The sequence below is a fragment of the Strix uralensis genome, chromosome 4 (genome assembly GCF_047716275.1).
Source record: "Strix uralensis isolate ZFMK-TIS-50842 chromosome 4, bStrUra1, whole genome shotgun sequence".
Lineage (NCBI taxonomy): Eukaryota > Metazoa > Chordata > Aves > Strigiformes > Strigidae > Strix > Strix uralensis.
The window spans coordinates 84029916-84043685 of record NC_133975.1 but is presented as its reverse complement, the minus strand read 5'-3'; the positions used below and the strand labels follow the sequence as shown (position 1 = coordinate 84043685).

Here is a 13770-nt window from a genome sequence, read left to right as displayed (position 1 = left end):
ATAATTCAGAATATTTCTGCATGTAAAATTCTCAATACTATACATTTGCTATCTTCTTTGTTACCCCTAAAGCCAGAAGCCAAGGCCTAAGCATCAATGAGCTGTGCGTAGCCAAGGGGTCTGCAGTGCCCACCCCGTGCTCATCTCTTGCCCCCAGCATTGTGTCCCGCACCTCCATCATGGCAGCATTTCCCTGCGTGGCATCGCTGCATTGGTGTCGTGACTGTAAGCACCTGGGCAACTAGAAAAATGGCCATCACAGCCAAACCTAGTACAGCACACACAGCCAGCGGGTCAGGAAAAGCTCAGGGAGAGCAAGCCTGGCTGGTGTCAGTCCCCAGTCTGCGCCAGCTCCACAAAAAGCTTACGGCTGCTGCTGGCAATGGTGATGCCATGCTGCAGGGCTGCCCTGCTACAGCACGTGGCCATCACGGGCTGGTTTTGCTAATGGATCTACTCTGGGAAGTGGATTTTCTTGAAAGGTTCACAAAAGTGAGTGTTTTTTGATGATGCTTGTTCGAGCGCACTGTTTGTGTTACTGCTCAGCCAGGTCTCACAAGCTTTACTTTGGGTTTTGGTTTCATTAAAAGGAAAAAAACATTAGGAGGAGAATCAGACCAAAACCTCCCTTTATTCACAGAATCATCTAGGTTGAAAAAGACCTTGAAGCTCCTCCAGTCCAACCATGAACCTCACACTGACCATTCCCAACTCCACCAGATCCCTCAGCGCTGGGTCAACCCGACTCTTCAACCCCTCCAGGGATGGGGACTCCCCCCCTGCCCTGGGCAGCCCATTCCAACGCCCAACAACCCCTTCTGCAAAGAAATACTTCCTAAGAGCCAGTCTGACCCTGCCCTGGTGCAGCTTGAGGCCATTCCCTCTTGTCCTGGTGCTTGTTCCTTGGGTCAAGAGACTCATCCCCCCTCTCTGCACCCTCCTTTCAGGGAGTTGTAGAGGGCGATGAGGTGTCCCCTCAGCCTCCTCTTCTCCAGACTAAACCCCCCCAGTTCCCTCAGCCGCTCCCCATCAGACCTGTGCTCCAGACCCTGCACCAGCTTCGTTGCCCGTCCCTGGACACCCTCGAGTCATACAATGGCCTTTTTGGAGTGAGGAGCCCAAAACTGAACACAGGATCTTCCATTTATTTTTCTGTTGTGTGTGACAAGATGTTGGAGGGAATGGAAAGATTTGAGCTTGCCTGCTGGAGCACATTAGTCATATGAAGAGATGACAGTTGTGGGCATGGGCAAGATTTGAGTGTGGGCTGGGTGGTGAAGTGCTTAAGGCCACAATGCTGAGAGGAGTACAGGTGAGATGGATCAGCTCTTGTGATTCTGGCCTGATTTTTTCAGCGAGGAGTGCCAGGTCCTGATGAAGACAGAGGATGCCCTGGCACATAAGCTGGAGTGATGCTTCCAGGGATGCTCCCGCCCCACGCGGCTGGGCGGACAGAGGAAGTCCTTTCATGGCTCTGCACTCCCATTTGGGCTGCTTCTGGAGAGGTGCCTGGCGGAAGACAGAGGTGGTGACGCCGCTTCCTTGTAGAAAGCCACAAAGTGTACCGTGTAATTACATCTGGGCAGAGCAGGGCTGCTCCCATGGCACAGGCACCTTACAGTTAGCATACGTGACTTGAGAAGGCAGGTAGTGCTGGACCTTGCAGACATTTCAAGAGGCACGAATAATAGAAACCCTCAGGAAAGGTTTTGTCAATGACTTGAGCCCTGAAGTTACTAAAAAAAAAATAATGGGGAGCGTTGTGCACCTGCCCCAGCTGTGGGACTGTACAGATTGGGAACAGGCAGCGGTTCTCGACCATGCCTTCCCCTGCCAGTACTTTGCTTGCATTTGTTTGCATCTGTTCCCTGCTTGGTTATCAGACATATCTCCACATCTTTTTGTTTGTGACTGGCTACGCAAAAATGTGAATTCTGTGCATGAGGGTTATTGCTTATCCGGTATTCATTTCTTACGAGTGTTTTTTTTTTTAAGATTTCTGCTTGTATTATGTCCCATGCAATATTATTCTATGCATTCATCATGCAGAAAAAAAGCATTGTGTGACAAAAGGGGTTTCCAGGGGTAATAGTGAAGAGGAAATAGCCTGAGTCAAATGGTTGCGATTAGCACGTGCAACCACACATACGTAACTCCTTTGAGGTGTACCATTGAATTCAGCTGGAAGTTTAACAGAGTGTGAATATACTTGTCCAGCAGAATTAGTCTGTTGTGTAAGACTTCAGTCTGTCATTTACAGCGTGCTCATTTAAGTTGATTGGTACAGAATTACAAAGAGCAACTATGGGGGAAAAAAAAGCTTTATTCATAAATAGATCAAATGAGGATGGAACTCTCATGTTGTTGAGACTGAACAATTGATCCAGCCCTATAACCAGTATCTGAATCAAATGGATTCCTGGGGTGAATAGATAGCAGATCTTCTAAATCTAGCTCTTAAAAGCAGTAAGATTCAATTCCTATTGCAGTCCATGTGAATGTGGAGCAGAAATGCAGGTTCCTGTCTCAGAATTGGGGGTAGCTGCTGCCGAGTGCTGGAGCGATGTTCCTGAGCTGCCTTTCAGTGCGCTGGCAGTGCACTGTGCAGAGCCTCCCCGGGAAATGCACAGTGCAGACAGGAGAAACGCTCTGCCTTTCTGGCTGGCAAGGGCAGGAGGACAGCCGGGGGGCTCCTTAGCTATTGCAAAGCTGTAGGCTTCATGCCTGCCTAGAGCGTTTGTGGGTAAGCAAGGATGCATTTGGATCCCTCCTCCTCCTCTGTCCTTCATACTCCAAGCAAGCAGGCAACTTTGGACTTTCTATTCTCCTGCCTCTTCTGCCCTGAGCATCTTTTCCTGGAAGGTTTGACTCCCTTCTCTGCCGTGGGACGAGCAGTTCGGCTGTGCACAGCGCGGGTGCTCAGAGGGGAACTCCCACAATGCGTGATGTGGTCCTACAGTTGGGCTTGGTTTGGGCTTTGAACAATGAGGGTTTAATTACTTTGTAAGCACAGAGGGAATGTTGCATATAAAGAAATAGGTCTTCTTGACTGTTGGAAAGCACTTCTGCTGTCCCAGAGATTTAATGTCTTCTGTCTTGCTTTTATTTTCTGTGGTTGTATAGGTTGAGAGTTCTCTGGTTTTGGGGGGGATTTGGGTTGTTTGGATTTTGATAGTGTTTTGGTTTGGGTTTTGGTTCTTTTTTGGTGTTTTTTTTTAAAAAAAGTCATTAACATTTTGAAGATTAAAAAAAAAAAAAGATGAGTAAGACTAAGGAAAAGCATTAGGGGAGAACATCTCAGCTCAATAATTTCAGGGATTTACCTCATTGCAAACTGGACAAACCTGGAGATATGATCTATCACCCCAAGCCAGACCCCTCTTTCCACTGGGGCCATCTGCAAGGAGCGTGCAGACCTTGTCACAGCAGATGATGCTTTAACTATGGGGCAGGCTTTCCCCTCACAGGGTTAGTCAGGGATGGGGACCATCTCTCTGTGTTGTTCCCTGATGGAGTTTTGCACTCTGTGCACCCAGCAGGCTGGCTGAAGGCTGGCCTGCCCCAGCTCCCAGCTGCTCAGCATCTTGGCAGGATGAAGCTTGTAGTGGAGAAAATTGGCTTCTGTCCTCTGGAGGTATGAGCCAAATTGCTGCTGGTCTCTTGCTCAGGGCTGCATTGATGGTGTCTATCCAGCTTTTCCAGGCTCCTAGGGGACTGTGGTAATGCTTCCTGTCCAGCTACACCGAGCAGTGATAAATTTAGACCAAGTGAGCCATAATGACAGGAATTGGAGAAGTGCTGACCACCCTCCAGGAGGAGGGTCTGATTCTCTGTACAGACATCTTCATCCCTCAATCTGCCAACCCTGTCCTGACCTCTCTGCCCACTCTGGGCAGCCTGTGCTTCTGCATCACCCGTTTGCACTCGTCATTTCCTTTTGATGGGTTTTTTTCCCTCCAACAAGAAATCAGGATACTGTGAAACATTTATAGACATCTAACAGGCATGCACAGTGCAGCTGGCTGTACTTCAAACCTGCAGCTTGGAGCAGGTCACCCCAAGCTGCCAGCTGATGCGAGGGCAAAGCCAGCCCCAGCTCACTGCTGTGTTTTATTTCCCGAGGGTACTGACATCACACTGCTTAGCCGGTGTCTGGCACAGATCTCTGAAATTCCACTCAGAGCGGGGGCGAGCGCAGGGAGATGGCTGGATCTGTTATTGTTCCATTTCCAGCTTGTGATTGACAAATACTTACTGCTCCCACCTCCCAAGGGACCAACTTCTGAGTAGGGAATGACTGGAGGAGATACTGTGCTCTGAATGAAATTTTAGGAGCCGTAATGACCCATTGCTGTTGCTATGATTACTGCTGTCAGTGCTGAGCTGTTGACAGCTCAGCCCAGTCGCACTGGGGCTGCCCAGTGCCCGCAGTGTCAATACCAGTCCCCGATGTGGGGCAGAGCGGGGTGTCTGTCCCTGCCCTTATTTTGACCAAGGACAGCAAGCTGCAGTAGTGCCTGCGTGCAGAAAAACATGTTAGATCTGACAGTGGCCAGAGGGAAGCTAGGCACCTGGTCCACAGCTGATGAAGTCATGGCCTCAAATTAGTGAATTTGGCCAAGTTGGCTGATGAATATGGATTTATAGGACCTGAGAATCTGGTCACGCACAGAGATGGCACAAGGTACCTGCCCAGCCACGACTTCCAGCTGCATGGGCGCAATGCGAATACCAATTATTTCTCCATGCGTTTTACTCCAGCAGTGAGTAGAAGCACAAACTGCGAAGCAGCGCAGAGCAGGTACAACACTTGCGAGCCTTTGTCCAAACAGTTTGTCAAGGCAATGTGCTGGTTTTGTGGCTCCCCTGCCCAGAAGAGGCTGGAGCCATGTGCATGGAGACAGCGGTGAGGAAGGATAGGGGCTGCAGAGGGACCAGCCTTGTTCTGTTCCCAAAAATATAGGTTCAAGGGACTGAGCAGGTTCCATTTGTACTTCCCAGCCACTGTGGGCATTTGGGAAGGGGCTTTGCATCTGATGGTTGCCTGAAAATCAGCATCTGGCAATAGGAGCACAAACAATTATTCACAAGTAGCAGTTTCAGCCCTAAGAGAAATGGGGCTGGCCCTTGTTAGGCAAGCACATCTTGTATCTGGAAAAAGTAATCCCAGTGTTACTCCCATAGTTGTTTTTAATTTTGAGAGTTAATTGCTTATCTCTGCACGGAGTCCTTACTGTCCAGCCCATCTGCCTGCAGCCTCCAGGAGAGATGGGGGCGGCTACACAGCTCTGGTTTTGACAAGTGCCTCTGCATGGCATTTTCTTCTGAGGGAAGAACATTTGTGAAGCGCCTGGAGCCCGTTGCTCAGAGGAGGGTGGTATAAAAGTGCTAGAATGAAGTGAAGGGAGCGTGGGGCTGTCATGGGAGGAGGGGGGAGAAGAACTTCGGGAACTTGCCTTGCATGTCTGTTGGGAAAGAGCATGGTGCATCTCGTTGGTAAGACAAGATCAGCATGCCAGTCGCCTTCCTTTGGCAGTGTCACAGAGACTTCAAACAGTCTGCGATGTGTTTCAGCCTGAAATAGGACAAATGTTTGGCGCCTTAAAAGTGCTTGTTTTCTCTGGCTGTAAAGGAAACTCCAGAGTAGACACCTAAGGGTGGGTGAATGATCCTCCCCCTGTGCTGTCAGGGAGCTGTTGGTCTTGTGCAGCGGGCTAGCGTTAGGAGGGCCGTGTATGTGTCTGTAATTCAGGGCTCCGGAACTCAGGCTCCTATGATGTTGTGTTTTTTTTTTTTTTTCCAGTGAGGAGAAATAGCAAATTCTAAAGGCTTAGCATTAACCAAACTTGTGCACGCCTCCGCGCTGTGAAAAATCACGATGGTAACTTCCATCTGCCATGTATCACAGTGTTTGTAACTTTGAGGCTTGTTGCCAGGAGGAGCTGAATTATCAATGCTGATCTTCAAACACCTAAAATGTTATCATTAGCTACTGCATTATGTGTCACATTAATGCTATGAAACACGGGTAATACTTACTCAGACTTCAGGGAACAGGCACGATGTCTTTGCTCAAATCCCTTGGATGTGCAGAGGAGCCAAAGCCAGGCTGCTTCTCCCCTCTGCAGCCTCAGCTGCCAGCTGTGGTCCATCCACCTGCAAAGCAGGTAGCGACGTGCGAACTGGATGGTTTGTAAGGCTGAGCATCCTTTTTTAGAGGAGCAGAGTGGGAATGAATCCCTTGGGATTGGGTGCTGGGTAGTGCCTGATGCTAACATGGCAGATATGGGGGAAATGAATATTTAGGAGGCAAGGTTTTTCCTGCCTGCTTCCAACTGAAAATGCAGTACCTGTCACCAGTAAGCACTCACCAAAGGGATTTGGATTTGGATCTGAGCATAAGGCAGGAGCTGGTGTTGAGTGTTTGGGAAAGGGCCGAGAACGTGTGTCTTGAGTCCTGCTCTCATCCTCGTCTCTCCTGTTCCAGTTTGTTCATTGATCCTTTTCCTTTTGATGCTGCTGTCAAAACCTGTATAATCAGGAGAGAAGTGCACCAGCAACATAAATACTGTGAAAATACCTTGGACTGAAAAAAAGAGGGAACGGTGGTTTTTTGGAACAGTATTAATTTCTTGAGTGTTCGATGCTGAGATGACTCAATTGGCGGAGGAGACCAGCTGTTAGACCATCAGCTTGCTCTCTGCAGTGCCAGCTTCTCTCTTGGTTTTGGCATCTCTGATCCATCCTGCTGTCTGCACTCATACCTTGTCTCTGTCCTCATGAACACCACACAGTTCAACTTGCCAAATAGGAAAGGGATGTTCCTGCATCTTTCTACCAGCCCTGCCAATCCTCTCATCTCTGACTCAGCCACCTCCTCCTGGCCAGCCTGAGGGTTTAGCTGGGCCAGGTTTACCCCATCTTCCTTGCACCTCTGCTTCCCATCCTGGCCATCTCCAGGGACCAAGCATATCAGGAGAGTAGGACTTGGGGAAATGCACAGTTGCATTTAAAACACCAGTCAGACAGCCACTTCCCCCACCCTCAGTTCACTTCTCACCTCTGCTGTAACAACAAAAATCCTAAATATCATTGTTTTGGTTTTGTTTTTTTTTGTTGTTTTTTAAGGCTTATCGTAAGGTTACAGTGTGTGTGCTGGGGTTTCCTTTCCTTGCAAAACAAAGGCAGAGCTGCCTGGGCAGTCTGGCTGATGCTGTGGGGTGTTCTCTGGAAGGGATTTGGGGGATAGACCTTGGTCTTTCGACCCAGGGCTACTGGAGATCACAGGGACTTGGGGTCAGGTCGGGGTGCTGGCAGCAGGCTGTCTTGGGTGCGCTGGTGCCACAGGCATTTCGGGGCCACCGGAGGGGAGGGAGGTGACCTGGGGGCGGGTGGCCAGTGGGGCAGTGAGTGGCCTGTCTTATAAAAAAGCCAGGTACACACAGCTCCGTGTTTATCCCCTTCTTGCACAGCGGTGCTTAGACGTGAGGCAGCACCAGGTCTTTGGGGGCTGAGTTAAATGCAGGTTTGATGTAAAAAAAAAAAACCAACAAAGCATGGTAATTGTTGGAGGTGCTTAAAAAAGGTTGACAATGTGAACTCATATCTGGCTGGGGACAGGGGTATAATTTTGTCTCAGGTCGAGAGGAAAATACATCCCACGGTATCTGTGGCAGGGGTCGGGTAGGGAAGAAGAGGGAAAACATCTGCTGAAGGGGTGTGTGTGTGCATGAGACGAGCAGCTTCATGGTGCCCGTCTTGAAGCCAAGGTGCTGTGGGGAGAGCAGTGGGGCCAGGGCAGCACTGGGGCCTTCCTGCATGGGGGCCAGGAGGAAGGAGAAAAAAAGATGCTCATCGCACTTGGCACCTGCATGGTCTTTGCATGGTCCTCACCGGGGAGACACACAAGGTCCCCTGGCGAGTAGTGATGGGGGAAAAAGGCAGGACATTTTGGAGGATGACGTTAAGCAGGCATCCACAACAGCAGACTGACATGTCTGGTTTCCCAAGATGTTCTGTCGAGCTGTGGTGCTGTCACAGCATGGGGGATGCTTTCTGGATGCTGTTGTCTGTGGATGATACATCCCAGGCAAAGTCAGATAATCTGCAGTTTACAAAGCCCTGTCTCAGTCCTGACTCTCCTCAGGTTTCCTTCAGTCACTTATTTTGCAGCGCCAGCATGTCCTGTGAATCCCTGTGAACCTGCAGCCCTTCACGTGTCCCCTGGGCCGTGACCCCACCTTGGGAAATTGGGTCCCTGTACCAAGGGGCTGTTACAGGGGACTGGCTTGCCAGGGCTTTACAGCAGGGCAGCCCAGAAGCCTTTTGAAGGCTTTTGAAGCCTTTTGAAACCTTGCTGAAGGTGAACCTTGTTTCATGGGCTTCCCCTGCTGTGGCAGCCCCAGAGTGGGTCTCTGCTGTCTGAAAGCCTCTTTCTTCTACCCAGGGCAGCAGAAACACCTCCTCCCCGCAGGGAAGGACGTGCAAACGCTCCTCACAGAGCATCGACGCTGTCATTTACGCTTCCCCACCCAATAAAACACCCATAGGCATTCTCCTCCTGGCCCCCTCTCCCCCTGGCTGTGCCCATCACCTGCGGCTTGGGTGCGGGGAGAACCTGGCTTGCAGAGCCCAGACATGTTTCCTACTTCAACGCAACCTATTTGCACTTGCGGGGTGTTTTTATTAGCAGAGAGGGGGTGTTGCGGGCATGGAGGATTTAGCAACAGCCAAATACAGGCAAGGAAGTCACTGTCCTTCCACCCAGGCTGGGGCAGAGGGAAAAGCTGGGTGTAGGGCTGGGGCACGCTGGTCCTGTCCTAAACCTCCTGGGCAGAGATGTGTCAGGGTGTGCACATGTGTGTGCACATAGAGGTTTGCAAACTCACTCTCATGTTATCCGTGAGCGAGTAGGGGCTGTCTGCACTGCTGGCTTACTGCACTGTTTGGAGGAGGTGATCCACGCTACACCAGGAAACCCTGGGGTATATGTGGTGAATTCTGTGATTGTGCGTGTGTGTGTGTATTCATACATGTAATTGCATGTAAATGCCCATGCATATACGCACCCATACACACGTGCATGTCTTGTTTTCCAGAGATTTGTTTTCATCCTGGGGCCGGCAGCTGGAAGAAGCACTGGGGGTGCTACACCCTCTCCATGCAGGGGGTGGGACCCTCCCTGCGCACCTCCATTTAGTATTTCCTTTCTCCCTTGCGTGAACGCATGTGTAGGCATGAAAATAGGCATGTCCTCTCCTTCTAGCACCGCATTTTGTGCTCCTGCCCCAAGGCGCAGGGGAAGGCTGAGTCCCAGCAGGGGAATGGTCCCACGTGGGTTTCAGCACCTTGGCTCGTGGCGGGGGGCAAACGCCACTCCCAAGTGCCCATGTTAGGAGGATGCTATCCCCAGGATGGGGTCCAGTGCTTGGCGTGGGTGACACCATAGTTGTTTGTGTGTGTCAAGGCGGGAAGTGTGTGAACGGAATAAATTTAGCAATCAAAACACAGGGCCAGTGCAGTCGGTCATTAACTGCCAGCCCGTCTCGTCATCCTGCAACCACAAGGAGCTTTTTTAGGGCCGGCGTCCCGGCGGAAGCGTGGGAGGCCAGTTCCCGGTGACACCTCCGCGCGCAGCAGCGGTGCCCGCCGGTGCCATTGGCTGCCCCCTGCCCGGGGCCGGCACCAGGCAGCGGTTAAATGCCCACATGGCCACGCCAGGGCACACAGCTCGGGGCATTTCCACACAGGCAGCCAGCTCGTCTCATCCCCAGCACCGGAGGCTCGCACCACGCCTCAAGGTAAAGGTTTTGGTTTCTTTGGGTTGCTTTGGCATTGCCTGGAGTGCGAATGGCAATGTTTGGGGGCAAGGGTTGCAAGTTTTGATAAAAAACAGGAGAGACTTGTAAGCTGGGATGTAGATATTGCTTCGTAAGGGAAGAAATTAGGAGCATGGCTCTTTGCTCCAGCACGTTTCAGGTGCAGGGCGATGCGCAGTACAGTTAGTGTGCCCCGTGGGGATGCGGTGCTGGGCTGCTGAAGGGACTTGGAAAATGAGAGCAGAGCTGGAGGAAAGCCCCCCTGCTGCTTTACAGAATCACAGAATCATCTCAGTTGGAAAAGACCTTGAAGATCACCTAGTCCAACCCTTAACCTAACATTGACAGTTCGCAACTCCACCAGATCCCTCAGCGCTTTACCTGCCTGCTCAGGCAGCGGTACGGCTGGGATGCCAGATGGACCCAGTGGCCACTGGGGATGCAGCTCTCTGTGGGGTTATCTTACTGGGGTGCTCCACTTTGGGGCAGCAGGAGGTTTTATGGGGCTGTGGGGACCACACTGGGTGGGAGGCACAGCTCTGCAGCCCGCGGTCTCGTGGCACTGCTCACCTGTGGTGCCAGCTCCCCTCACAGCTGCTGAGCTCGGCTGGGTGGCTACTGTGGGAACAGGGAATATGGAAAACCTTTCCTGATCTTTAATGATGCTTAGACAAAAAATCTGCAAGAACATGGCCAGGTATTTCAAGTCCCAAACTAAAGGGAAGTTGCTGCACAGGAGATGCCAGGAGGCAGCACGAGGACAAATCCTTGGCTTGTTTGATGACCTGCCGGGGTGAGCGTCACGTGCCGGGACAGCAAGGCTGTATCGGTTGGAAGGGCTTTGTGGGACCCAGTTACAGTCAGGGGCACACGCAAATGCTTTGTTCTAGTGTGCAAATACTTTCCTCCCCGTTGCAGCTGCAGGGACCACAACCAACATGAGGGCTGCGTTCCTGGTGCTGCTCCTCTGGGCCGTAGCCCGCGCTCACCCTGTAAGTACCCACTGGACAGGTACTCAAACCCCAAGCCCCCGGTGGTTTTGCCCCTCCAAGGTGCACTGATCACTGATCAAATGTCTCCTGGATACGTTTAGGTGCCTGGCCACCAGCCTGCCCGTCCCCACCGCAGCGCCCAGCAGGAGGTAAGCCAAGGGATGCCCCAGTCCCACTGCTCGTGGGGCAAGTCTGGGATGGGGAGCCAGCCCCAGGCAAGCATCCTTGGACCAGGCACCTGGGGGAAGAGCTGCCCCTTCTGCAGGTCTTTGAGCTTTGCCTGTCTCCTCAGTCTTCTCAAGCTGGGTTGGTTTCACCTCATTTCACCATGCCTTCCTGTGCGCATTCCCAGTTCACCTGATGCGTTCTGCTGCGTCAGTCCTGAAAAAGGAGTTTCTGTGCTCTGAACCATCATGGTTTGGACTTTTCTGGGTTGCCCTTTTATTGGTGGCTGTTGGGTTTTTTTTCATCAGCAGAAACAACTGAAGGGCTGAGGTGTGAGCAATGAAAAAGGGCTTGAGCACTTGCATGGCTTAGGAGTGATATATCATCCCGCAGCAGCAGCAGTAGCAGTAAACGCATTGTGGTGTTTAATAACCAAAGCACTCTGTCATGTTTTGCCTCCAGGACACAGCAAGCAAAGATGACATCAACAAGCTGGGCAACCTCCTGGGTGGTGGAGATGGCAGACATCCTTCTGCCAGTGCTGAGAAGGGGGACAATGCCCTTACTGGGGACCCGGCGGGTGGAAATATCGTGGGTGAGGAGCTGGGTGAGCACGGTGGCCGAGACAAGGGAGGCAGAGTTGGGCAGGCTCAGGACCTGAACTGGGTGGACCACGAGGATGCAAGCCTGCGGAACAGCCTTGGTTTCCTGGTGAGTGAGTGGAGAGGGGTGTTTTTCTCTGCCAGGAAGGCACACTTAGCCCCAAATCTGGTGTCAGTCTTGGCCTGCATGGCGAGCTGTGTCGATAGTGCCTGTGACCTGCAAGCCTTTGCTTTCTTCTCCGTTTGTCACCTCCACAGGAGGAGGATGCACGTGATGCTGATGATGGTGACAACAGAGAGCACCACGGCACCGGGGTCAGTGGGCTTCCCTCCCACACTGGTGGGCTCCTGGACGAGGAGGACGACAGTGGGGATGACACCTTTGATGAGAACAGGGAAGAGGAGGGGGGCGAAGGTCCTACTTACGTGGCTGGTGCCGACGGGGCAGGCGAACACGGTGGCGATGCTGGCCGTGAGGATGCTGGGGCTGGCAGAAGGCACGGTGACAGCAGCAGCAGCAGCAGCGAGAGCATCGGGGCAGACCACCGGCGGTACAGGAACTACCTTGGCAGCCGGTACGAGCGGACCTACAGGCAGGGAGGCAGCAGCAGCAGCAGCCAGGAGGAGGAGAGCTACGACTTTGAGGATGAAGCCATGCAGGGAGATGACCCCTCTGTCTTTGATGGTCCGGGCAGCAGCTACAAGGGGCGCCGTGCTGGCCCCCGTGCCCCAGGGAGCAGCCGAGAGAGTGGCCGAGGGGCTGACTCGTACCACTGGGATGAGGGTGACAGCGAGTCCCCTGACTCAGGAGAAGACAGTCCATCCACCGAGGACAACAGTCAGTCGGAAGAGCCTGTTGCCAGCCAGTCAGAGGAAAACAGCACCAGCCGCTCTGGAGAGGACAGGGATGGGGATGACAGCCCCTCCAGCGAGGATGAGGGCAGCAGGTCCAGGGAGGGCACTGCCGAGCAGTCAGACGAAGAGCTGGGGGAGTCCCCGGAGGACATCTCCCAGGAGGCGGTGAGCACGTCGAGCGAGCGAAGCGGCAGCCGGTCCCAGGAAGGACAGAAGGAGGATCAGGAGTCTGCTGAGGACAGGAGTGCACTGTCCATGCCCGACAGTGAGTCCGGGGAAGATGAGGGTGACCAGAGCAAGTCCGGGGAAGATGATGGTGAGCAGAGCCAGTCCACAGAGGACACCGTAGAGGAGTCAAAGGAGGACGAGAATGACTCCAGCCCTGATGAGGACACGCTGAGCACATCAGCCGAGAGCCAGAACGCATCCCCGGAGGATGATGGCAGCCAAGAGGACAATGCAGGCGAGGACAGCAGCTCCACAGAGAGCAACAACAGCAAGTCCCAGGAGGAGGAGGAGGATGATGACAATGAAGAGAGCCACTCCCAGGAGGACGCCACCCGTGAGTCCAGCAGCCACGGGGATCACAGCTCTCCCCAGAGCCTGGAGAGCCACAAACGGCGGCCGGGCGCCTACCGCAACAAGCCTGCTGCTGACTACGATGACAATGACTGCCAGGACGGGTACTGATGCGTGCCCCAAAGCCTCATTGGTGCTGGGGGGTACAGGGGGGGAGGAGGGGTTTAATTTATTTGCTATATAGCCTGGTTGATTTGTTTCTGAGAAGATGCTATGGATAAAATGGAGGCGGGTTCACCAGGGCTCGACCTGGGCATGCTACACAGGGTGCAAAGCGGGAGGTGATGCCAGACACAGGGAAAAGGCCAAACCACAGAGAGAAAAGCCATTTCCTATGCCAAACCAGCGAGCAACGGAGAGCTGGGAGTGCTGCAGGGTGATGCTGCCTGCTTGCCACAAGGGCACACTGCACTCCAGGAGCTGCATCTGGGCATGCTGGGCAGAAAGGTCCCTGCCTTCACCCCTTGTATTTACCTGCCACTGCCCTAAAAGCCTCTGCCCAGACTCCAGACAGAGCTTTCCGTTAGCTCCACGTCCTGCACATAAGGAGGAAAGGCTACAGCTGGTGTGCACACATGGTGTGTGGGCTCAGCGGTGTGTGAAGTACCACTTCAGGATGGGATGTATGTAATATTTTGTAAGAAATGTACAGAAAACATTATATTGTATCCTTTTTGCACTTGTATTTCAAATCTGAAATGTACCCTGTTGATTTCTTTAATTACAATTAAAACCATCAAACTCCACGGTGGTATGCTT

The 13770-nt window shown here is 52.6% G+C and overlaps 1 protein-coding gene across 1 annotated transcript; it reads left to right on the top strand.

Moving 5' to 3' along the window:
- The first annotated feature begins 9768 nt into the window (after positions 1-9768).
- Positions 9769-13122, top strand: LOC141943045 (uncharacterized). Its single transcript, XM_074867508.1, has 5 exons — positions 9769-9800; positions 10737-10810; positions 10912-10959; positions 11438-11686; positions 11836-13122. Exons 2-5 carry the CDS (start codon positions 10757-10759, stop codon positions 13120-13122), a joined length of 1638 nt encoding a protein of 545 aa, XP_074723609.1. The 5' UTR covers positions 9769-9800; positions 10737-10756.
- Positions 13123-13770: the final 648 nt, after the last annotated feature.